The following is a 27,668-nucleotide window of genomic DNA, read 5'->3' as shown; positions in this document are numbered from 1 at the left end:
AAATAGAAATTAAAGAAAAAATGGAAGAAATCCTAGTTAAACAACTCAAGAGCTGTGAAAGGAATATACAAGAACTCAGTGACTCCATAGAAAGACCAAACCTGAAATCATGGGCACTGAAGAAGGAGAAGAGGTACAAACCAAAGATACAAAACATATTCAATAGAATAGTAACAGAAAATTTCCCAAATCTCGAGAAAGTTTTGCCCAGCAGGTACAGGAAAAATCCAGGACACCAAACAGACTTGACCAAAATAGGACCTTCCCACAGCATATTATCATCAAAATGACAAGCATGGAGAACAGAGAAAGAATATTGAAGAGGGTAAGAGAGAAAAAAATCAAACAACATATAAAGGTAAACCCATCAAAATAACAGCTGATTTCTCAATGGAAACATTAAGAAGAAGAAGGACATGGAGTGAGGTATTTCAGGCACTGAATGAAAATAATTTCAACCCTTGAATACTCTACCCAGCAAAACTATCATTCAAACTTGACAGAGCAATAAAAATCTTTCATGATAAACAGAAACTAAAACAGTATATGAGCCACCACTACAGAAGATTCTACAAGGAATTCTGTACACAGAAGATGAAAGCAAACAAACTCGCAAGAGGATGGGAAGCATCAAACCATAGGAGAAGAAAAGACAAGCAATTAGAGAGTAGTATTGATTCGACTGCACACAATCAAATCCTTAACAACAAAAGCAACTAAATGGCAGGAATCACCACATACCTTTCAATATTAACACTGAATGTTAATGGACTCGACTCCCCTACCAAAAGACACCATTTGGCAAACTGTATTAAAAATGAAGATCTGACAATCTGCTGTTTACAAGAGATCCATCTTATTGACAGCAATAAACACTGGCTTATGGTGAAAGGTCCCCTGAAACAGGTAGGAGTAGCAATACTTACATCTGACAAAGTAGATTTCAAACTTACATTGGTCACACAAGATAAAGAAGGACACTTCATACTAATAAAAGGTGTAATACATCAAAAAGAAATAACAATTATCAACCTATATATACCCAATGTCAGTGCACCCAATTTTATCAAACATACACTAAAGGACTTAAAAGCACATATAGACGGCAACACAATGGCAGTGGGAGACTTTAATACCCCTCTATCACTAATAGATGATAGGTCATACAAACAAAACCCAACAAAGAAACCCTAGAACTAAATGATACCATAAATCAAATGGACCTAATTGATGTCTACAGAATATTTTATCTAACAACAACACAATATACATTCTTCTCAGCAGCCCATGGAACTTTCTCCAAAATAGATTATATCTTAGGGCACAAAGCAAGCCTCAGCAAATATAAAAAAATCGAAATAACCCCCTGCATTCCATTTGATCACAATGCACTAAAACTAGAGTTCAACAACAAAAACAACAGCAGAAAACATACAAGTAATTGGAAGCTGAATAACATATTGATCAAAGATCAGTGGGTAGTAGCAGAAATAAGAGAGGAAATAAAAAGCTTCCTGGAAGCTAGTGAAAATCAAAACACAACCAACCAGAACCTATGGACACATCAAAGGCAGTCCTAAGAGGAAAGTTTATAGCCATAGTGCATATATTAAAAGGACAGGAAGATCTCAAATAAATGACTTATGCTGCATCTCAAACTCCTAGAAAAGCAAGAGCAAGCCAAACCCAAAATAAGCAGAAGAAGAGAAATAATAAAAATAAGACTAAAGTGGTTCAACATACGAAAATCAATAAACGTAATAAACCACATTAACAGAAGCAAAGACAAAAACCACTTGATCATCTCAATAGATGCAGAAAAAGCCTTTGATAAGATCCAACATCATTTCATGATAAAAGCTCTAAGAAAACTAGGAATAGAAGGAAAGTTCCTCAACATTATAAAAGCTATATATGACAAACCTACAGCCAGCATTATACTTAACAGAGAAAAACTGAAACCATTCCCTCTAAAATCAGGAACCAGACAAGGATGCCCACTATCTCCACTCCTATTCAACATAGTACTGGAATCCCTAGCCAGAGCAATTAGGCAAGAAGAAGGAATAAAAGGAATACAAATAGGTAAAGAAACTGTCAAAATATCCCTATTTGCAGACGACATGATCCTATACCTTAAAGACCCAAAAAACTCTACTCAGAAGCTTCTAGACATCATCAATAGCTATAGCAAAGTAGCAGGATATAAAATCAACATAGAAAAACCATTAGCATTTCTATACACTAACAATGAGCAAACGGAAAAAGAATGTATGAAAACAATTCCATTTACAATAGCCTCAAAAAAAAATCAAATACCTAGGTGTAAACCTAACAAAAGATGTGAAAGACCTCTACAAGGAAAACTATACACTTCTGAAGAAAGAGATTGAGGAAGACTATAGAAAGTGGAGAGATCTCCCATGCTCATGGATTGGTAGAATCAACATAGTAAAAATGTCGATACTCCCCAAAGTAATCTACATGTTTAATGCAATTCCCATCAAAATTCCAATGACATTCATTAAAGAGATTGAAAAATCTACTGTGAAATTTATATGGAAACACAAGAGGCCACGAATAGCCAAGGCAATACTCAGTCAAAAGAACAATGCAGGAGGTATCACAATACCTGACTTCAAACTATATTACAAAGCAGTAACAATAAAAACAGCATGGTACTGGCACAAAAACAGACATGAAGACCAGTGGAACAGAATAGAGGATCCAGATATGAAGCCACACAACTATGAGCAACTTATCTTTGACAAAGGAGCTAAAAATATACGATGGAGAAATAGCAGCCTCTTCAACAAAAACTGCTGGGAAAACTGGTTAGCAGTCTGCAAAAAACTGAAACTAGATCCATATATATCACCCTATACCAAGATTAACTCAAAATGGATCAAGGATCTTAATATCAGACCCCAAACTCTTAAGTTGATACAAGAAAGAATAGGAAATACTCTGGAGTTAGTAGGTATAGGTAAGAACTTTCTCAATGAAACCCCAGCAGCACAGCAACTAAGAGATAGCATAGATAAATGGGACCTCATAAAACTAAAAAGCTTCTGTTCATCAAAAGAAATGGTCTCTAAACTGAAGAGAACACCCACAGAGTGGGAGAAAATATTTGCCAATTATACATCAGACAAAGGACTGATAACCAGAATATACAGGGAACTTAAAAAACTAAATTCTCCCAAAACTAATGAACCAATAAAGAAATGGGCATGTGAACTAAACAGAACTTTCTCAAAAGAAGAAATTCAAATGGCCATAAAACACATGAAAAAATGCTCACCATCTCTAGCAATAAAGGAAATGCAAATTAAAACCACACTAAGATTCCACCTCACCCCTGTTAGAATAGCCATCATCAGCAACACCACCAACAACAGGTGTTGGTGAGGATGTGGGGAAAAAGGAACCCTCTTACACTGTTGGTGGTAATGTAAACTAGTACAACCACTCTGGAAAAAAATTTGGAGGCTACTTAAAAAGCTGGACATCGATCTACCATTTGATCCAGCAATACCACTCTTGGGGATATACCCAAAAGACTGTTACTCCAGAGGCACCTGCACATCCATGTTTATTGCGGCACTATTCACAATAGCCAAGTTATGGAAACAGCCAAGATGCCCCAGCACTGACGAATGGATTAAGAAAATGTGGTATCTATACACAATGGAATTTTATGCAGCCATGAAGAAGAACGAAATGTTATCATTCGCTGGTAAATGGATGGACTTGGAGAACATCATTCTGAGTGAGGTTAGCCTGGCTCAAAAGACCAAAAATCGTATGTTCTCCCTCATATGTGGACATTAGATCAAGGGCAAACACAACAAGGGGATTGGACTATGAGCACATGATAAAAACTTTAGCACACAAGGGAGGGGTGAGGATAGGTAAGACACCTAAAAAACTAGCTAGCATTTGTTGTCCTTAATGCAGAGAAACTAAAGCAGATACCTTAAAGCAACTGAGGCCAATAGGAAAAGGTGACCAGGAACTAGAGAAAAGGTTAGATCAAAAAGAATTAACCTAGAAGGTAACACCCACGCACAGGAAATCAATGTGAGTCAATGCCCTGTATAGCTATCCTTATCTCAACCAGCAAAACCCCTTGTTCCTTCCTATTATTGCTTATACTCACTCTACAACAAAATTAGAGATAAGGGCAAAATAGTTTCTGCTGGGTATTGAGGGGGGGAGCGGGAGGGGGTGGAGTGGGTGGTAAGGGAGGGGGTGGGGGCAGGGGGGAGAAATGAACCAAGCCTTGTATGCACATATGAATAATAAAAGAAAAATGAAAAAAAAAATAAGGCTAAAATTAATGAAATAAAGACCAAAAAAACCATATAAAGAATCAACAAAACAAAAAGCTGGTTCTTTGAAAAAATAAACAAGATTGACAAGCCCCTGGCAAATCTGACTAAAATGGGGAGGGAAAAGACCCAAAATCAGAAACAAAAAAGGGGAGATAACAACAAAAACCACAGAAATCCAGGGAATCATCAGAGACTACTTTGAGAACCTGTATTTCAATAAATTGGAAAATCTTGAAGAAATGGACAAATTTCTAGATACTTATGACTATCCAAAACTGAGCCAAGATGATACTAACCACCTAAACAGATTGATATCATGTAATATAACTGAAGCAGAATAAAGAGTCTCCCAAAAAAGAAAAGTCCAGGACCTAATAGATTCTCAGCTGAATTCTACCAGACCTTCAAAGAAGAACTAATACCAACACTTCTTAAATTTGTCCATGAAATAGAAAGGGAAGGGAACACTGCCCAACTCATTCTATGTAGCCAGTATTACACTCATTCCAAAACTGGACAATGACACATCCAAAAAGGAGAACTATAAGTCAGTCTCCTTAATGAACATTGACACAAAAATCCTCAATAAAATAATGGCAAGCTGAATCCAACAATGTATCAGAAAGATCATTCACCATGACCATGTTGGCTTCATTCCAGGGATGCAGGGATGGTTCAACATATGCAAATCAATAAGTGGAATACAGCACATTAATAGAAGCAAAGACAAAAACCACATGATCATCTTGATAGATGCAGGAAAAGCCTTTTATAAGATTCAATGCCACTTCATGATAAAAGCTCTAAGAAAACTAGGTATAGAAGGAATGTACCTCAACATTTAAAGGCTGTGTATGACAAACCTATAGCCAACATCATACTTAATGGGGAAAAACTGAAACCATTCCCCATAAACTCAGGAATGAGACAAGGGTGCCCACTATCCCCACTCCTACTCAACATACTCCTGGAATTCCATGCCAGAGCAATAAGTCAAGAAGAAGAAAGAAAAGGAATACAAATAGGTAAAGAAATAGTCAAAATATCCCTATTTGCATATGACATGATCCTATACCTCAAAGACCCACAAAACTTCTCCCCAAAACTTCTAGACACCACAAACAGCTTCAGCAATGTAGCAGGACACAAAATCAACTTACAAAAGTCAGTAGCCTTTCTATATACCAACAATGAACAAATTGAGAAAGAATACAGGAAAACAATTCCATTTATAATAGCCTCAAAAAATACCTAGGAGTAAACTTAATGAAGTACAGAAATGACCTCTTCAAAGAGAACTACAAACTACTGAAGAAAGAGATCGAGGAAGACTACAGAAGATGGAAAGATCTCCCATGCTCATGGATTGGTAGAATCAACATAGTAAAAATGGCTATACTATCAAAAGCAATCTACATGTTCAAAGCAATACCCATTAAAATTCCAATGACATTCATCACAGAGATTGAAAAATCTACCCTAAAGTTCATTTGGAAACACAAGAGACTGCGGATAGCCAAGGCAATACTCAGCAAAAAGAGTAATGCTGGAGGTATCACCATACCTGACTTCAAACTATTCTAGAGCCATAGCAATAAAAACAGCATGGTACTGCCACAAAAACAGATATGAAGACCAGTGGAACAGAATAGAGGACCCAGATATGAACCCACACAGCTAAACCCACCTTATTTTTGACAAAGGTGCCAAAAACATACGATGGAGAATAGACAGCCTCTTCAACAAATGGTGCTGGGAAAAGTGTCTATCTGCCTGCAGAAAACTGAAAACTAGATCCATGCCTGTCACCCTATACTAGTATCAACTCAAAGTGGATTAAAGACCTTAATATCAGACCAAAACCTTGCAGTTAGCACATGAAAGAGCAGGGAATACCCTGGAAACAATATGTATAGGCAAAGACTTCCTCAGTAGAACTCCAGCAGTCCAGCAACTAAGAGAAAGTATGGCCAAATAGGACTAAATGAAATTAAAAAGCTTCTGCACAACAAAAGAAATGGTCTCTAAACTGAAGAGACCACCCACAGAGTGGGAGAAAATATTTGTTAGCTATACATCAAAGGACTGATAACCAGAATATATAGGGAGCTCAAAAAATAAGCTCTCCCAAAATTAATGAACTAATAAAGAAGTGGGCAACTGAACTAAACAGAACTTTTCAGAGGAAGAAGTCCAAATGGCTAAAAAAACACATGAAGAAATTCTGACCATCCCTGGCCATAAAGGAAATGCAAATCAAAACCACACTAAGATTCCACCTCACTCCTATTATAGTTAGCATTAAGAACACCACCAATAGTGAACATTGGTGAGGATGTGGGGAAAAAGGAACCCACATACTGGTGGTAGGAACATAAGCTAGTATAACCACTTTGGAAACAATATGGAGGCTCCTTAAAATACTAAACATAAATCTGCCATATGATCCAGAAATACCACTCATAAGGATATGCCTGAAGGAATGAGACTCAAGTTATTACAAAAGCACCTGCATGCCCATGTTTATTGCAGCAGTATTTACAATAGCCAAGCTATGGGAATAGCCAAGATGCCCCACAATTGATGAATGGATCAAGAAAATGTGGTATTTATATACAATGGAATTTTACTCAGCCACAAAGAAGAATGAAATTTTGTCATTTGCAAGTAAATGGATGTAACTAGAGAACATTATCTTAAGCGAAGTTAGCCAGGCTCAGGACAAAAATCACATGTTCTCCCTCATATGCGGATTATAGACCTAAAACAAATGCAGTAATATTACTGGACATGGGTCACACACTAAAGGGAGAACATGCATGGGAGAAATAGGGAAAGGAAGCCTAAAACTTGAATGTGGTTGATGTGCTCCCTGTTGAGGAGTGAATAAAGTAATATAAAATTTTCAGAGACCACATGGGAAGGGGACCAGGAAGTAGTGAAGAGATCTGGTAGAAATGAGTCAATGTGAGTTGCAATACACAAGTGCATTGTAGCAACTCTAGGAATTTCTATGCATAGCTATCTTCATTCCAAACTAGCAAAAATGATATGTCTTTCTTATTGTCTCTTATGTTTTCTCGTCAACAAAATCGGAGAAGAGGGAGGCACAAGTTCTGCCTGGAAGCAGGGGATTGAAGGAGTGGGGAGAGGTGGCACAGACAATGTATAAACATGTAAGTAAATGTAAAAATGATTTTAAAAACCCAATTATCTAAAATAAAAATAAATAAATAAATAAAAGAGTCTCTGCCTCCAGTTTGCCTGCATTTAGTCAATTCTCCAAATTGTATTGGATTGTTCCTTTTTAAAGATTCAAATACAATTATGTCATTCACTTGTTTAACATGATTCAATGATTGCTTTGGACTTTCAGGATAAAACTCATACTGCTTAGAAGCCCCTCATAAACCAGATCCTACTTTCCATTCTAAAGTGAACTTGAGCAGGGCCTTACAGAGATTTCCTGAACTCCATTCTTTCCGTATGCCTCTGCTAATTCACACTGTTTCCTTTACCTAGAGAATCTTTCCCATCATTTCTGCTGCCCCCATCAACATTGTCCTCATTCTTTGCTAAACTTACTTGTCCTCTAAGATATAGTACTTGTACAATCTCCCCTGGAGAGCTTTCAGGTTAGGCTACATTGTATTCTTTCTCTGTGTTCAAAGTCACTGCTATTACTACCTTGATCACATAATGGTGACACTATGTTGATTTTCTCCTGAGCTCCTGAAGAACACGGGAAGTGAAACAATAAAACTTGTTGCCCTATATGTGCCTATCACAGTACCTAGAACATACCAAGTGACTAGCATTTCAAACTCAAGAATAGATTTTATATATATATATATATAAAATCTAATATATATATATATATATATATATATACCCTGTTGATCAGAAACATGGCCATTGATTGCATTGGAGGAAGAAAAATCACTGAAAATTAGCAAAATATTTCACTGTTTAAGGGCAGAATGATCAGATATAGAAACAATTAAATATGAAAAGCCTGACAAGCTGTAGAAGAAGGCCTGACAGTCCTGCTTCACCAGGTAGACAAGGATGAATTCAAAAGGTGGAGAATATGAAATATGAGTAAAAAGATTAAACTGAGGTTACATTCTTAGGAACTTAGGTTCTACAGCCCTATTGAATCTGCACCTAACCTGGGTAATGAGCAAGACAGTAAATCAATGTATGTGGATCTACTTTGCCTTGGCCATCCTGCCAACACCTTCCTTGTATCAAAGATGTGCAAGAGTGACAGGATGAGTCCAATGATAACAGATACTGGATTTGTTTGTATACAGTTCCCTGTTCTTTTTTCTTTCCTTTTCCTTTCTCCTTTCCCCTCTTCCTCTCCTCCTTCTTCTTGACAGGGTATCACTATCTCACTATGTAGCCCAGACTGGCCTTGAACTTACAATACTGTTCTTTATGAATGGTCAAACTTCTCTCAATTTAACTGGATATTATCATGCTAGGTGATAAAAGTCAAGCTCAGAAAGACAAATATCAGAAAGAAAAACTCATATGTAGAATCTAAACCTAAAATAACAATATGACATGATTGTAAAGGGAGGGCTATTTAGGGGGAAGAATGGGAGTAGGAAAACTAGTGGGAGGAAGGAGGGGGAGAGTGGGGTTGAATATAATCAGTTACATTGTATATATATATATATATATATATTTCATATATGTATGAAAATAGAAAAAATATTCCAACAATTTGAGTGACAAGACCTGTAGATTATCTTTGAAGACGATGTTTATTCATCCTGGAAGATACAGATGGTTTTTGAACCCTTTGAAATGGTGGCTGTGCTTTTTGTTTGTTTGTTTATTTTACTGGGGAGAGAGTATATAGCTTTTATGGGATACTCAAGAAAAGTCCATGATTCTGTCTCCTGTACTATAAGGAAGTTAAGAACTGCTGGTCCAAAAGAAAAACACCTCTAGTTAAGATGTGGCTTTTCTCATTCCGTTCTAAAGTCCTGTGTCCAGGAACAAGGAAGGTCAAGCATGATTGTTGCTGCTTCCTGTATCCAATGTCTGTTGGGCCTCAATTTGCCTTACATTCTGGGGAAACCCAGGCTGTATTATACTTTGATTGAGTTCCAGATGTCATGAGAGACACCAGATGGCTTACAAAAGACAGACCAGCTTCAAGGAAAATGTGCCTCATTTTCTTGGATCTGAACCATGAAGAGGTTTTCAGGGACAACCGTAGGAGATGTACCCTCAATGTTTTGCCTGATAGCTCGTGTTCCATATGTCCATATATGTATGAAGGAAAGGAAACTAATATTTATTTAGGGCCTTGTACATCAGGTAGTATGCTAGGTACCTCCATATATTTATCTTGTTTAATCATCACAATAGACAAAGGAGCTATCTATTTGGAATCCAGTTTTTCCAGATAAAAGTCTGAGATTCAAAGAGATTAAGTAAATGCATTTTAATGTTTGAGTTGTTTATGTTCTGTTCCCTGAGTATTGTTTGAGAACATTCAGGCCTCATGAATGATACTATGTGGTTTCTAATCCAACAGAGAATTTCTGTTTCTTAGTATATTTTAAACAAACATCTTCTCATGAACATCGTGAAGGCCATTTATGATGTATAGATTTCCCTGCATACTCCATCTCTGTCTACTGGAACATGCTTACATGTGCACACACACAAATGTGCACACACTAGCATAAGTTTTGTTTTGCACCATAAATGAGGACTTTGAAAAGAGTGTTGTGTCCCAGATTAAGAGCCCACCTATAGCGTGTTATAACATGTTGCTTCTTTAGTTGACATCACCATTTACAAAAACTCTCTGACTCTTTAATTTTAATCCCTGTATACTTAGATGAAAAGAATGATCTATATCCTCTTATAGGACTTTTTCCTCCTGTAATTTCCAACCATTTCTAATCCTGTAACATCTAAATCTTTTGTTTTGGAATCATGGAAACTTCTAGATATCTTCTACTTAATGGAGTTCCAATTCTGGCTCTCATTTTCCAGAAGTCTTCTGTTCATCAAATCCTGGCTCTGCCATTCACTACCAGTGGCCCTTAGGTGATTCAATGGCCTTTCCAAGTTTCAGTTTTATTTCATTTATAAATCAGTAGAACAATACCCGACTAGATTCCGTGGTATTATGTAAGGAATTAACTTTGTCAGTATTAAATGGGATCATGTAAGTAAAGCATTGAACACAATGCTTGACACATGGTAACAACTCAACAGTGCGATGTGTTGAGGTAATTATCAATGCAGTTATAGTAACAGTGGGAATTATTATTTCTCCTCATGACTGGGGTTTGTTTGGCTACAGAAGATCCATGAATTAATATGGTTCTGGATCCTCGTCCATGAAACACATCTGCACTGTTAATTAATACTCCCAATCAGCATGCTATCTTCTATCAGGAATAAATTACATCAGTCCCTAAAATATGATGTTTGTGAGGACTGAGACACCACATGCTGGTCTCATTGGAAGTTGGGAGAGGATATGAGAAATGAATTTGGCCTTGAAAAATACTTTCTATCCATTTTGAAATATTATTTGGATATTGTCATGTTTTCTATTATTAACATTAAGACACAGCCCAATATAAGCAATTCCTGGACTAATTCTGCACATTTCATAATCCTTTTTCTATTTTGTTTTTCTCTTAAGCATAGAAAACAAAGAATTTTATAATGTAATCCGCAGGCAGAACACAGATCAGAATTATGTACGCCTAATTATTTATACACTCAGTGTTCTGAAGGAACCTTTGAAGCGGAACATCTGAAATCTAATTTTTGTTACCTTGGGTAAGGGAGGCAGCCAGAGAATGAACGATCTTCTTTTCGAAAACTCAGGTTGAGGTTCTCTCTGTTGAGTCTGCCAATAGCTGTCCTCAGTGCCATCTTCCAACTCTCCAGCAGGCTCTTATTTGCTTCAGATTGCTGGGCACTGATTGAGGGGCAGGAAAAGGTTGTGAGAAGGTAATCCACTCACAGCAGCTGCATGTTTCCTTGCTGTGTCTCTCAACTGCACAGCCCACTGGGGACCCCAAGGACACACTTACTAAGGCTTTCAAAATCTTGGCAACATGCTCATGGCTCTGAATGTGGAAATCTCATAGATGAAGTCAGATCTCTTCCACTGGAGTGAGCCCTACGGTCTCTTCTCAGGAGGCTCTAGCCAACTTGACCACAACATAGACTAAAATATTCAATCTATCTTTTTTGCTCTTTTTTCTCGGCGGAAAAAAAAAAGTGATTGTAGCAGTTTATTTTACCTAATTAATCTTGCTATTCTTAAGATCAGCTAATTATTTATAGCAAATCAAATTTCCAAACTATTTCTTGCCACAAGCCAAGCCAAGCAAAGCCAAGCCAAGCCAAGCAGATCCTGCCAGATACCTATAACTGTTTCTGGGAGATCTTGTGCAATACCTGGAATTGATTAGTTCTAATGTATATAACTTTTTCTAAAAATCACTTTGCATCTTTTTTTTCCTCTGTGGCTCTAACAGGAGCTTTGGCTCCAAATTATTGTATTCTCAACTACTTAATAATATATAATATTTTCCAAAAATTTAGTTCAGAGAAAAATAGTGGACACATGTCTTTGCTTTGATCAGCAGCTTTGGCATCTCCTTCCTTTGTTCAGGTAGTTCCCCAGCTCCTGAGATTGTTCCACACTAGCAGAGAGGTGTGGCTATTCGCATTACTAGTCTTTCTTTGATGTCAAGACACATGACCCAAACGCTGCCAATCAGATATCTCTGTTCCATATTTGAATCAGAAGTTTTCCTCCATCTTTTCTTGCAATACCAGTTCCTGGGGTTGGTAGGAATTCATCAGGTTTTGGTCCTGGTTCAGTACACTGAGTACTGAGTGGGCAGGTGTTATATGGAACTCATTTACTACAGCTGGTGGGGTTTTGTGGCAAGCCTGTTGCAGGAGTATATTGCATCTGGTCTGTTTTAGGAGATGAAAGCTGTTACTGCCTCATCACAGAACAACCCCACTAGAGGCTCTTCTGACAGAGCATGGGGAGGACATTTTTCTCAGTGGCACATTAACAAAGAACCTGGCTTCACTGTAGCCCATCAGTCCTGCATTTCTACAAACACACTGTCTGGTTTATATAAAGCAGCACCTTCTCGGATGTGCTCAAAATGATCAGTTTATGCTTTTCTTTTCCTGTTTTTTTTTTAATATGGCAGATATCCAGGTTTCCCTAAAAGTCAGGTGATGTAAATTCTTTAAATAACTCGAGATACCAACCGTATTTTAAAAATATGTATTGATCATCTTTTATATGCCAGGAACTAAAATAAGAATAAGATAGATACAAAGTTGGCCATAACAGACACTATCCCTAACCTCAAATGCCAAATAAGCTTAATATTTATGAAGAGGAAGGACAATGGGACCATCTAATAATGAGATGTGCTCTAGTTTAAGGGTCAGGATTCCTGTCTAGGATTTATAAGATCTGTACAATGAATGATCATATGATCTACTGCATGGTCCATCACTTCTAATGGTCATATTTTTATGATTTGTCTTAAATGAAGTGTTGTTGCAGATTATTAAAATTTTCTGGGGCATATGGTGCCCAGCAAGACAGTTGCTCCCTGAGGTATATTTGACTGGATTGTCTAGAGCAGTATCATTTTCTCTGGATTATGAGCCCTCAAGTGAGAGAATAGGTCTTGCCAACCTTGGAATTTACTCTGCCAATTAAAGTGGACCTGGCAATCAGTTGCTATTCAATGAATCTCTGTCAAATGAAGGATCACAGTCAAAAGGGGCAACCTATAAACACGAGTCAAGTCTAACACCTAGTTAGGGGGTATTTGTTTAAGAAACTCTTATCAGTGTCCTAGAGTGAAGCAATTAACTACAGTGTTATGAGCCTTTGTCATATTCTTTATAACTAAAAAGAGGTATTCTGGAAGGATAGTTCAAAAATAATAAAAACACTTCTATAGCATTTACTATGTACCAGGCCTTGTTTTTAATAGCTTTGCATTTATTAACTCGGTGACTTACAAATCAATGACGTGAAGTCTACTTATATCTCTATTTTATGGTTAGAAAATGGAATCACAAAGTGAATGACAAGGTCTCACAACTACTCAGTGGCAGAGACAGAAGTTGAACTCAGTTTTCTGTCAATGGAGCCTATGCCCCTAGCTACTTGCACTTTGTCACTGTCCTTGGTGAATGTGAAGAATATCATACTTCATTGTGTTTCATCTGTAATGATATTTACTCACATTCTACTTTTATTTTCAGTCATTTTCCCCTTGAGATTATGTAAAGGGGTTATTGACTTCTGTATCTCAAACTTTTTGCTAGTGCCTATAATCCAGGGTATCACTGACTGCATCTATTTCTGGAATCACACTTTATAGATAAGTTCTGCACCCATACAAAATCATTTCTCATTTTATAATGAGGTTTTTCATTTTCACACAATAATTTCATAAAAAGACACATGCTTGGTGTTAAGAAACATATGCAATTGCTATAAATAAGTTTCTATGCTGTTTGCTTATAAGAGAATGAGAGAGAAAGAAATGCATATGCCAAGTGTTGGTGATGAGCAAAGTGTTCTGCATTGGGTAAGATGTTAGAGTGAAGGCCATCAAGATCCTGCAAACTCTGGAAGTCTAGTGCAACAGACTAAATTGTTATGTCCCTACAAAGTTCAAATGTTGAAACCCTAATCCCAATGTGATGGTACTAGGACGTGAGGCTTTGGGGATGTGATTAGGTAATGATGGTAGAGCCCTCATGAACAGAATTAGTGCCCTTATCAGGAGATTCCAGAAAGTACTCTCACTGTTTTGCCATCATGCAAGGATACCTGGAGGGGCTGGCATCTGCAACCTAGAAGAGGGACCTCACCACAGTCAGACCACACTAGCATCCTATTATTGAACTTTCAGCCTCTAATGCTATGAGAAATAAACATCTATTATTTATAAGCAATCCAGTCTGTGGTAATTTATTATAGCAGCCTGAACTGACAAAGACATGTAAGAACAATATGACTACATACGGGGAGAAAAAATATCAGTGGTTGTGATTACCATGACTCGAGTTTTAATCATGTTGCTATACACAACTATTTTGGTTTGCTATAAGTCATCTGAAGCTGCACCTTTTAAAAAACAGAGTAGCTTTCCATAATTCACCTGAAAATTAAATACAAAATAGAACATCCTCATTTAATTTGCATCAAAGGGAAAGAAGCCTGCTGAATTGAAATATTTGGAAAATTTTGATCATTAAGTTTTAAAAATAACTTCAAAATATAGAATCACAATTATTAGTAGTGTTAATAATTTCTTTATTATTATTTCTTCTAGGTCAAAGGTAAAGTTGTACTTCCTGGTTGCCTGGTAGTTGGGTTAGGGCCAAATGACCAGTTCTGACCAATCAGCTATGAACAGAAGTGACTATGCCACTTTGGGTTGAGGATTAAACTGTTGACAGGAAACCCTTCAGAGATTTCTTTTTCCCTCTGCCATGATATCTAAAAGTGTTCATCAGCCTGTATCCTGCAGCTAAGATTATAGTGCTGAGATGGGCCTGTGACTGACATAATGGAAATGTAATGTAAATTTTTAAATTAACTTTTATTGTTTTAATTGTTTACTGAGAATTTGGGGTTATCTGATATATAGCATAACCTAACCTCTAGCCTCTCTTTTTCTCTCTGCCCTTCTCACATCTATACATTGATTATATATAATATATTCTTATATTTAGATGTATTCAGCTTTTCTAGAGACAAGAATTTATTTGGCTAGGTGAAAAATAACTCAAGATTGCATTTCTACATAGGAATGGACTGAAGAAATGTCATTCATTTCCATTTCTGGGTTGGAGGCATTCCAGGAGATCTGGTGGGCAGACAACTCCAGGGCAGTGACAGAGGGAAGTTAGGTAAGATCTCTGATATAAACTAGGTCTCAGGCCAGAAAGTTAGAATGAACTAAAGATTCATGTAGGTTGTATAATATGTTAACATTATATTGCTAAGTACTTTTCATAAACATACAACATATTCTATTATGGCTGGTTGGAGGAGAGAGAATTAACATTTATTTGAATACCTACTAAATGCTAGACATGAGGCAGTAGTTCACATTTTTGATATCACTAAATCCTGAGATGAAACTTGTGAGGTTGGTGACCTGGTTTTCCAGATAAAATCATTGAGTGAGCTCCATGTTAGAGTTAATGATGATAGAACTAGATTAGAGCCCAGGTCTTCTTTTTTGAGGACTGCTCTGTCTGTTGTATTGTTACCAATACATACTCTTGATTTGCTTATTGCTACTACTTTTTCCTATTTTAGGATATTTTCCTGTGACTCTGCAAATTTCATTGTACTTGGACCACACAATATTTAGCAACCAGTATGAATTTTGGCTCAGTGCCCAAATACATACAGTATCCAAAGGACCCCAACCTTGTCATTGGAGAACTTGTATATCAAGTCCCAGGTCTGTCATTAATTCCTTGGGTGCCAAGCCAGTTCCTTGAAAGCTACCAGATCTCAGTTTCCCAAACAGTAAAACAGTGGCAGTAAGTTATATTTCAAAGATACTTTCCACCTTTAAGAAACAACATGTAATAGATCTTGGTCATGATTTCCACTCTTACCTTGGAGCCTGCAGACCAAGTCAGCTCATGAGTAGACTCAAGTCAGCCCATCATCTTGAATCTCTATCTACCCTCACAGTGTTAAAAGCAGACAATGAAAGAAGTTGAGATAGGAAAGCTCTTTAAAAGGAAATTTAACAGAAGGTGGGCATGGTCGCTTGTGCTTGTAATCCCAGCTACTCAGGAGGTGGAGATTAGGGAGATCACCATTTGAGGCCAACCTAGGGCAAAAAGTTAGTAAGACTCCATCTCAACAAAAAAGCTGTCATGATGGCATACACTTGTGATTCCAGCTATGAAGGACATGTAAGTAGGAGGATCACAGTCCAGGCTGGCTAGGGGTAGAGTGCCTGCCTAGCAAGCATGAGGCCCCAAGTTCAAACTCCATTAACACACACACACACACACACACACACACACACACACACACACACAATTAGTGGAGCTGAGAGCCCGAACTGTGTTTTCTATCTCAGTCTATTCTGACTAGAAATTCCACATATGAATATAAGTAAAGGTCATACTCAAGAAAGCAATTAACTTTTTCATTCTATTACTATGGTGGGTAAAAGTAGGAGATACAGAAGGAACCCACACTTAAATTTCCAAGAGGACCATATCATTTCAGGAGAGCCCCTCTTAGAAAACTGCTGGCAAAGGAGCTTGACTGTCAGTAACTGCAGAGGGACTTGGTGTCTCAGGAAGAGGAAACTCAGCTGAGATTGGAGGAGAAACCCTGAAGGGAGGGTATCTAGGGTCTTCATTTCTTTTTGAAGCTTGTCTAACAAGCTGGCGCTCAAAGGGTATAACTTGAGTTCTCTTCTGATCAGGGAAAGAAGAAAAGAATCTTCTCTGGTCATTCCATTTGGCCTCTGGATCATATCCAAACACAACAACAGAGGAAAGAAAACGAACAAGGTTCTGAAATAAAATGGCTAATGGTCTAAGCAAGGAAGCAGAAGCCATTGGGTAGCACATGCAGGCCTGGCCTAGATCAGGACAGAGTAATAACACCTAAAAGCAACCATCGTTTCTGGGTGGTTTCAATAGTTTACCATGTCTCAGGAGAAGAAAGAAACCACATCTTTTCAGAGGACACACACACACAGTAACTTTAATGTCTACCATCTGGTTTTTACACAATAACAGTTCTGATTCTATAAGTATTTAGAACAACAAATTTTAGAGACTTACTGGATGGGGAAGTTTAGAACTGGTGAAACCAGAATTTTGGATCCCAGGCCCAAACTCCTGGGCTTCCTTATGCCAGGTCTAGCCACTTTCCCATATATGCCAAATGAAGAGGCATGGTGAAGGCAGAGATAGGAAATTTATTGCACAGCCTGAGACATGACTGGGAAGAGGCAAAATAAGCACTCAGTCCATTTTCAGCCATCTTCAGAGTATAGATATGAGCTATAGGTTTAAATAGACAAAGAACTGGGGTCAGGGCCCGAGAGGTATGCATAGTTGAACAGTCCCAGTCACAGGTGTGGTCTGGTTGGTCATTATCTCAGAGGGGTTTCAGAGAAGTTGTGGTTGGAGTCATTGAACCTAGCAGGTGGTCTATCATGTGGAGGCTCCACCGTCAGGGGTAGTCTCAATCCTCTGTCAAGAAGATGCCATCAGCTCTGTCCTTCCTGAACTCCAAGGTGACTGCAAAGTGACTGTAGAGAGAATAGCCCAGAGCAAAGACAGGTACAAAATGAAGGAGAGATGCCATGTTTTTCTCCTGCCTCTAGTCAGTTTGTGGGCCCAACTAAGGGGTCAGTACTTTTCAGCAAAAGCAGTTTAAGTACTTCTTACACTACAGGTATGGAGAAAAGACAAAGTCCAGGTCCTGACTGAGTTAACTGGAAGCACAGTGGCCCTTCTGAGAAACTATGGAAAGAAGGCAGGTGTAAGGAAGATGAAGACTTCAGGTGAGATCTATAGGATTTGCCTAGAGAAAATGTAAGAGGAACTTATAATACTACTTTTGCTGAAAAGCACTGATTCCTTACTTGGGCCCATAAATTAACTAAAAGCAGGAGAAAAGCTTGTCATCCCCATCTCCATTTTGTACCAGTTGTCTTATGCTCTGAGTCACTCTCTCCTGCAGTTACCATGGAATCAAGGAAGGACATCTTTATGACAAGGGACTGACACTATCCCTAAAGAACAGCAGAGCCTTGTAGGACAGAACACCTCTCCAGATAAGCACAATTGCCTATAATGATAACGCTGCACTCTGGAGCAGAAGTAATCATCTCATGGGAACCATTGGTCCCCTCAAATGATTATAGGGTTAACAACTTCTTTGGAACCTTCTCTGAAAACTGCGGAAACTTCTTTGTTTATTTAAGGCTAAAGCTCATGTCTGTATTCTGAAGGTGATTGAAGATGATCTGGATGCTTTCTCTGCCTCTTCCCATGTATGTCCAGAGCCTTGTAATAAATCTCCTTTGTCTACCTTTCACCATGTCTCTTTATTTGGCATATAGAGACGAGTGGCAGGACTTGAAGTGTGGAAGGCCAGGAATTTGGGCTTTGGATCTAACTTTGGCTTCAAAACTTCCTGTAAAGCTCTCTGTACAAATGGAGTCTGGAGTCCACCAGTCCTTCTTTAGACTGTCTTATCTGCTCCACATAAAAATGTACATTCAACAAATAATGCTCATTCATCCACAATAGAAACCATCTCAACTGCTCAGTATACACAACTCAGGTTGGTTAGAGCCACTGCTTGCCATCTGTTCCAAGGACCAGTCTCTAGGCTTTCTCCTGGGGAGGCCATGAATATAGGACAGGGACTAGTCTCCAGTTGGTACAGAGCAGCAATGGGCATTTGCCTGACTGAGACTCTTAAAGAAACAAAGACAAATGGAAGCAAAGATCAAAGGAGGCAAGAGGGAGGAGAAAAGAGAAAGAGGAGATTATGAGTGAGCCAATCAATTCTTTCAACACACTCCCAGTTCTAAATGAATTTCAGCCCATGTAGTCAGTGAGTTGTTAAATCCCCAATGACGAACGTTTGTCTCACACCAATTTCAGCATTATGTGACTAACATGTTTCCTAAACGTGTTAATAATTATATACTGTCATCTATGCAAGAAAGGTACCTGTAAGACAAAAACTAGGTAGAACATAAGGTGTTTGTAGGCAAATGTGAGGTTCTTATTAGAGATAAGAATATTCCTAGGCTGTTTTAAATTAGCAGGCTGAGGAAAGGCAGTAAACTCAGTTTTGAGCTTTGTCAAGAATGAAGGAGATTAAAAATGTTACACCCCAAGAAAAATGTTATTAGTGGTTAGAATAATAATGGAACTAAGGTCAAGGAGAATAGTAATGTAATAATCATTTTTTAAATTTTTCTTTATTTAATGATGGTTTCATATCTTAGGTTGGAAGGCCTTGCTAGCTGCTTTTCCCAGGGCTAGCTAATTCCCTCCCAAACATGCCTTTCATACATAAACTGGTTAATCCTGAGCTCAAACCCCTAGCCATTTCCTTCATGGAATTTTCATGCACCAAACAAATATTTCCCTTGCCTTAAACCATCCAGGACTAGGTTCCAGACAACTAGGAACAGCCTTTATGTCTCAGAATCTGATGGAATTATTCAAACTAGCCAGTGCTAAGCTGTTTACCTTGCACTGCTTTGCCTGTCTTACAGAAACCTTGCAAAAAGTTGTGGTCTGTGCTTTCCCTCCACCTTCCTCTGCCTCTAAGTGAACTTGGTACTTCCCCATGTGTTCCTGTGTGGGATAGCATGTCTCCTCTCAGGAAATGTAAACAGCTCTTTGTCCAAAGGCAATTGTCATCATGACCATTGTTTTATTATATCTGATTAAAACAAAATCCTAGGTAAAAATTGAGACCCCTATATATTTATAGTATCAAGTAACTGGAAGAAAACATGATCAGGCCTATGAAAACTGAGGTGTATGCACTAAACTGATACTCATGTTGAATAACCTGTCAGTATGGAAAGCAACCTACAAGTGTTTTATAGTGATGAAGCATTTTAAGAAAAAAAAAAAGCTCTCTAGAGCAGGCATGAGTGGGAGAGAGTTCTAGAATATACATTTAAATAGTTATTTTTGTGACATATACACTGTACAATGCACATATTGGGGCTTTTGTATATATCATTCAAGTTAATTCTTGCAACAACCTTATGAGGTAGATTGTATAAGCTCCTATTTACATTTGGAAAGCGGAGGCTGACAGAAGTTAAGTAACTTTATAAATTCATTTAAGAAATACTTATGGCTTTCTTAATCTGGGCCAGCCTCTGTGACAGCCCCTCGAGTGAAAACACCAGATTTGACCCCTGATCTCTGAGCTTGCAGAAAGCAGAAGCACAGTGAGCAGCCATGATTGTACCGTATGGTGTGGGAAGGGTCACTATTGGAATGATCCATGGATCTACCTAGCCAAGTCTAGAAGCAATGACATATAGTCTAGGCTTAAAAGAGAAGTAGATGTGGATAGCCTAACAAATAGGCAGGGAGGAGGAGAAGAGAAGAAAGATGATGACAGGAAAAGTGAATTGGATATAAAAAACTTCAAAGGTGTATGCATGTGTGTTAGTGAGAGAGATGGATGCTTTCAGAGAATAATTAAACCTTTGAGAAATGAAAATATAAAGTTAGAGAGGGAAACAGGAGGAAGACCATGAATTATCTTTAAGACTTGTTAGCATCTATCTTTATCTGAGGGCAATGGGGAGCCATAGAAATGTTTTTAGTACAGCAATAAATAGATAAGTCTTATCTGAAATTACCTTCCCAGTAAATTGTGCAGATAAGATTTGAATCATGTTTTTTACTACTACCCTAGGATGAGAGAGATGTAACATTTAGAATCCAGAGCAATTTCACTATATTTGGTTAGATGCTTCAGTCATATTGTTATCAGCATAATGTTTCTTGTTAATTATTTGTAACAAAATATTTCCATGTTCAGATTTATATATGTGCAGTTGGCCTTCTTGTATCCACAACTTCCATGTCCTCAGATTCAACAAATATCAGATAGAAAATATTTGAAAAAAGATTGTATCAATACTGAACAATACAGACATCTTTCTTGTCATTTGCTAATCAATATAATACAACACTATTTGCATAGCATCTGCATTATAAGAGATATTGCAAGTAATGTAGAGATGATTTAAAATATATCAGAAGATGTGAGGATGTCTCACATCTTTTTTTTTTTACATTTTTACATTTTTTTTTTTACATTTTATGTAAAAGACTTGAGTATCCTTGGATTTTGGTATCCTTCAGGGTCCTGGCACCAACAATCAGCAGATAAAGAGACATGTCTGTACTTTATCACTCCAATGGAGTCAAGGTGTTTTTTGGTCTTTGTGGCTCTCATTTAAACATCAAAATTTATTGAGTTCCTTTATCTTCAACACTACAGATACAGGTGAACAAAGCATGTGTGATTCCTGCCCTCACAGGTCTTTTGGCCTGGACATCATAGATTAAATTTTGTGGCTTTACCCAAAGAAAAGGGAAAATATATTGCACCCCCAGAATGTCATGCTGAGTAGGTACTAACGTATTTTAAATGTTTTATATAGCTTCTAAAACTATACTCTTTATATTTATTATATTCTATATCTCCCTTCGGTGATATGATCTCTGTATAGGCCAGGGCTCTGTCTTGTATTCTGCTGACTCTCCAGCATTAAACGCAGCACTGAATCTGCTGAGTGAATAGAGAAACAGTGTCATGGAATGGTGATGGGCCACTGGTGCAGTGATTCAGGCCCCCCTGTGTGCTGGACTTCAGATTTCTTCCTTTAACTGATATAAATTACCCTAGTCTGGGATGTAACTTTTCAAAAGACATTCAAAGAATGTCCCCAAAAGTTAAAAAAAAAAAAAGGTAAAATGGAAAATTCTGTTCAAGATTCACCAAGTTTCTGACCTTGAGAATTACTGTGCACTCACAAATCTCTGATATACAGGTCTGTCTCATTTGGTTTACTTGAATCACAAAGTACTGCTTGGATGGATGACAGGATAGCCTGAAGTGACTTTGATCAATGCTAATTGTGTGGTGTTTGTCTAAAAGAATTGGGACAAATGAAGCATAGCAACTTAACACACATTAAGAAACTCTTCTTGGGTACCAGAACTTATAAGTGTTGGAAAACTAAGCAAGTCTTTTAAATATTGCCGGGGAGTAAAACAATGTTTAAGTGCTTACATTGTAGAAGTTATGAACACTCCCCTCCAAGACAAGTGAGCACATCATCTTCTTAGTATTGTGTGATGCATAGCTGTGGCTTGGGGGAAAATTCCCAGACAGAGCATCAAATACAGATTTGGAAATTCTTGTTTCTTAAACTACTTAGACCAATGTCTTGATGTGTACTACAATGTTGGTAAATGGCTCTGAGAGGACTCATATAATAATGAAGACAACCATGAGAACAGAGCCTGTAAAACATTTGATATGAATTCTTAAAAATTATAGAACTGAAAAGTAATATTTCCAAATTGATATGATATACAATATATGATTTTCATATTTGCTGTAAACAAATTAATACAACTGATATTAATATTGATCATTTGAATATTTTATTTATAAAAATTATATTTTATCTTTTAACTTTTAATTTTGGAAACTTCAAACACAAGCATAGGTAGAGAAAGTATTATAATGAAACTCTATAGACTCACCAAATATTGTTTTATTTATACCCAAATTACACACATACATGCACATACCAGAGATGAAGTGGAGCCAGTCAGTTAATCCATGCAGATTATTTCAGCATGCATCTATAGAGCAGTTCTCAAAATTTAGCCCTTGGTCCAGAAGTCTCAGCTTCACTTGAGAACTTGGGAGAAATAAGATCCACCCAAACTAACCAAATAAAAGCTCTAAGGATGGAGCCTGGAGTTCTGTGATTCAATACTCTCCATTAATTCTAATGTACACTAAGGTTTGAGAACCATTGCCCTAAGGGTAAGAGACTCCTTTTAAACAAAACCACAATAACATCATACTTTAAAAATTCATTATAAGAAAGGAGTAATAGAGGGAGTGAAAAAAATTCATTATTATTAACAATATTCTTGTTTTTTTTCAATTTTCTATTTGTCTGTTTTGATGTTGATAGTTTTTTTTAAAAACATTTTTTATTCATTTATCCACATGTGTATACATTGGGCCATTCCCCCTTTCTGCTCCCTGCCCCATCCCTCTCCCTCCCACCCCTCCTTGCTTCCAGGCAGAACCTGCTCTGCCCTTATCTCTAATTTTGTTGAAGAGAAGACATAAGCAATAAGAAAGACAACGCGTTTTTGCTAGTTGAGATAAGGATAGCTATACAGAGAGATTCCTAGCATTGCTTCCATGTACAAATGTGTTACAACCCAAGTTGATTCATCTCTACCTGACCTTTTCACTAGTTCCTGATCCCCTTCCCATACTGACCTCTGTTGCTTTAAGGTTTCTGTATTAGTTCCTCTGGAGTGGGGACATCAAACACTGTCATATTTTGGGTTTCCTACCTATCCCCATACCTCTCATATATGCTCTCCCTTTAGCATGTGACCCAAGTCCTACAACATTGCTGTATTTGCCCTAGATCTGAAATACACATATGAGGGAGAGCATACAATTTTTGGTCTTCTGAGCCTGGTTAACCTCACTCAGGATGATGTTCTCCAGTTCCATCCATTTACTTGTGAATGATGGGATTTCATTCTTCTTCATGGCTGAGTAAACTTCCATTGTGTATAAATACCACATTTTCTTAATCCATTCATCAGTACTGAGGCATCTTGGCTGTTTCCATAACTTGGCTATTGTAAATAGCACTGCAATAAACATGGGTGTACAGATGCCACTGGAGTAACGTGTGTCGCATTCCTTTGGGTATATCCCCAAGAGTGGGATTGCTGGATTGTATGGCAGATCTATGTTTAAATTTTTAAGATGCCTCCATATTTTTTTTCCAGAGTGGTTGCTCTAGCTTGCATTCCAGCATTGTACAAGGGTTTCTTTTTCTCCACATCCTTGCCAACACCTGTTGTTGGTGTTTTTGATCATGGCTATTCTAACAGGAGTGAGGTAGAATCTTAGTGTGGTTTTGATTTGCATTTCCTTTATGGCTAGAGATGGTGAGCATTTTTTCATGTGTTTTTTTGCCATTTGAATTTCTTCTTTTGAGAAAATTCTGTTTAGTTCAGTTGCCCATTTCTTTATTGGTTCATTGATTTTGGAAGAGTTTAGTTTTTTTAAGTTCCCAGTATATTCTAGTTATCAATCCTTTGTCTGATATATAGCTGGCAAATATTTTCTCCCACTCTGTGGGTGGTCTCTTCATTTTAAAGACCTTTTCTTTTGTTGTGCAGAAGCTTTTAAATTTTAAGAAGTCCCATTTGTCCACCCTTTCTCTTAGTTGCTGAGCTGCTGGAGTTCTTTTGAGGAAGTCCTTGCCTATACCTATTACTTCCAGAGTATTCCCTGCTTTTTCTTGTACTAACTTCAGAGTTTCAGGTCTGATATTAAGGTTCTTGATCCATTTTGAGTTGATACTAGTACAGGGTGATAGACACGGATCTAGTTTCAGTTTTTTGCAGACGGATACCATTTTTCCCAGTAACATTTGTTGAAGAGGCTGTTTTTCTTCATTGTATATTTTTGGTGCTTTGTCAAAAATGAGGTGGGCATAGCTGTTTGGATTCATATCTGGATCCTTTATTCTGTTCCACTGGTCTTCATGTCTGTTCTTGTGCCAGTACCATGCTGTTTTTACTCCTATTGCTTTGTAATATAGTTTGAAGTCAGGTATTGTGATACCTCCAGCATTGCTCTTTTTGCTGAGTATTGCCTTGACTATTTGCAGTTTCTTGAACTTTAGGGTAGATTTTTCAATCTCTGTGATGAATATCATTGGGATTTTGATGGGAATTACATTAAACATGTAGATTGATTTTGATAGTATAGCCATTTTTACTATGTTGATTCTACCAATCTGTGAGCATGGGAGATAGCTCCACCTTCTGTAGTCTTCCTCAATCTCTTTCTTCAGGGGTTTGTAGTTCTCCTTGTAGAGGTCATTCACATCCTTTGTTTACTCCTAGGTATTTGTTTTTTTTTTTTGAGGCTATTGTAAATGGAATTGTTTCCATATATTCTTTTTCAGTTTGTTATTGTTGTATAGAAATGATAATGATTTTTGTAGGTTGATTTTGTATCCTGCCACCTTGCTGTAGCTGTTTATGGTGTCTAGGAGCTTTTGGGTAGGTTTTTTGGGTCCTTAAAGTATAGCATCATATTGTCTGCAAATAAGGATATTTTGACAGTTTCTTTGCCTATTTGTATTCCTTTTATTTCTTCTTCTTGCCTAATTGCTCTGGCTTGGAATTCCAGGACTATGTTGAATAAGAGTGGGGATAGTGGGCACCCTTGTCTCATTCCTAATTTTAGAGGAAATGGTTTTAGTTTTTCACCATTAAGTATGATGTTGGCTGTAGGTTTGTCATATACAGCCTTTAGAATCTTTAGGTATTTTCCTTCTATTCCTAGTTTTTAGAGCTTTTATCATGAAGTAGTGTTGGATCTTTCGAAGGCTTTTTCTGCATCTACTGAGATGATCAAGTGGTTTTTGTCTTTGCTTCTGTGAAAGTGCTGTATTACATTTATAGATTTGCATATGTTGAACTACCCCTGCATCACTGGGATGTAGCGGACTTGGTCGTGGTGAATGATCTTTCTGATATGAACAGTACTCTTTAATGTCATCATATATCTAGGCTGTGCTCAAACCCAGTTATCTGATAGATCTCATACTGTAATTTGTGTATTAGAAACAAAAACCAGATGATACCCATATATTGTAATTGACTGATACTTCTGCATCTGTTTATATTTCTAGTTTTTCCCATTCTTCTTTCTTTTTTTGCAATTTTTCTTCTTTGCAATTTATTTGTTAAAGAAACTGTATTTTCTGCTCAATAAAGTTTTACATCGTCCAGATTTTTTTTCTTAAATCCCTAATCTGTTAACAAGATTTAGCATGCACATACTATAAAATGGCAGTTAGATTTAGAGTCTTGATCATATTCAAGTTCAATTTTCTTTTAACCAATATTTTTTTCAAAAGTGGTATATTTTCCCATAGAAGCAAATTCCATGGTTGACTTTCTTTTTGTCATATTCACAAGCACTGATGCTTATTGCTTAAATCCACTTTTTAAATTATGGTTTTGCAAATTAAATTCTTACCTTATCCTTAACTTCCATGTATTAACAGGAATGTTTCTCTAAAGAGAAACTCCCATTCATCAACTATTAAGCTAACAGCTTTTCACAGGAAAAAGTAGACTGAATACAACTTTAATTTCTTTATTTACCTGTTTTTAAAATAGAATTTGTTCCTTAGAATTCTTTAGAGATGATCAAAGGGTCTTGTTTTGGTTTGGTTTTTTAAACCCAAATGAGGAGGTCCAAATATGATTAATGTGTTTTAATCTATTGCTAGCACCATTTTTATTGATATCTACATTGCACAAGTTTTGACTAGTGGGAGCCTCTAAGTTAGATCCTGAGACTTTTTGATCACTCTTGAAAGATGTTTGTTATTGTTATTGTTTTGGTAGAAGAAGATCCAAATGCCAAGCTAGAATCAGCCTTCATATCTTTTTGAAAACAATGTAAGTGCTAAGGTGCTCTTTGCTATGGGGCTGGTAATTATTCCTAAGTGTTGTAAGAAGATAGTGCTACAGAATACATGTTTTTAAAGAGTTTATACTGATATTTGCAAATGTAGGACTTTAGGAGTTCTACCTAACTTATCAAAATTATATCTTTATTTCATTTCTATACCAAAAACTCTAAAAAATCAAGATAGTGACTCATTTTATCTTATAACATATGCATATACAGAATAACAATATCAATACAATAGCTATTGAAATATTTTGAAAAAAATATTTTCCATAGTCAATTATGCAGGTACAATCCTGTAATCCCAGCTATGTGAAAGTGTAGTTGTAAAGATCATGGTTTGAGGCTGGCTGGGACAAAAATGCAAGACTGTGAAAAATAACAAAGTCAGCAGTATTGGCATGTGACTCTAGTTGCAGAGTTCTTGCCTAGCAAGTTAAAGTCTTTGAGTTCAAACTCCAGTACAGCAAAAAAAAAAAAAAAATCTTAGAATATATATCACCCTAGGAGCACACAGTCATTTACAATAGTTCTATCTTGTTTGTTTGGTTTTACTGCCAATTAAGAGATAGCTTCATGTGGAGACAGTAGTCCCAGTGATCTCTGTCTCCTGGATTCATGTCCTCAGTAATATCCTCCGTCCCCTACCATTTAATTAGAATTAGTCTATGTGATCAGTAGAACATTGAAGAAGTGATAACACATGTCACTTCTGAGAGTAAGGTTATAAAAGATGTTTTGGCTTTCGATTTGGTTGTGTATACCATCTCCTTTCTCTTCTTCTCTTTTGGGCCACTCATTCTTTCAGAGGCCCTCTATTTGGTCACAAGAAGTCCTAAAGAGGTCCCAAATGGAGAAAATGTGAGATGACTATCCACATTAAGCAAGGAACTGAAGCTTCTGTCCTTAGCCACATGAGTGAAGTTGGATCCTCTTCTACTCTGGTCAAGACT

The 27,668-nt window shown here is 37.2% G+C and overlaps 1 protein-coding gene across 1 annotated transcript in view; it reads right to left on the bottom strand.

The window, feature by feature from the left end:
* The window catches only part of C7H1orf87 (chromosome 7 C1orf87 homolog), an 89,680-nt gene that overhangs the window by 39,671 nt on the left and 22,341 nt on the right, over positions 1 to 27,668 (bottom strand). Inside the window, 6 exon segments of the mRNA XM_074079599.1 lie at positions 5,401 to 5,406; positions 11,158 to 11,344; positions 12,171 to 12,229; positions 14,493 to 14,549; positions 16,647 to 16,910; positions 18,729 to 18,868. Of these exon segments, the coding sequence (XP_073935700.1) occupies positions 5,401 to 5,406; positions 11,158 to 11,344; positions 12,171 to 12,229; positions 14,493 to 14,549; positions 16,647 to 16,910; positions 18,729 to 18,868 (713 nt within the window).

The sequence above is a fragment of the Castor canadensis genome, chromosome 7 (genome assembly GCF_047511655.1).
Source record: "Castor canadensis chromosome 7, mCasCan1.hap1v2, whole genome shotgun sequence".
Taxonomy (NCBI): Eukaryota; Metazoa; Chordata; class Mammalia; order Rodentia; family Castoridae; genus Castor; species Castor canadensis.
The sequence above is the reverse complement of the archived record's forward strand: the minus strand, read 5'-3'. Positions and strand labels throughout refer to the sequence as shown.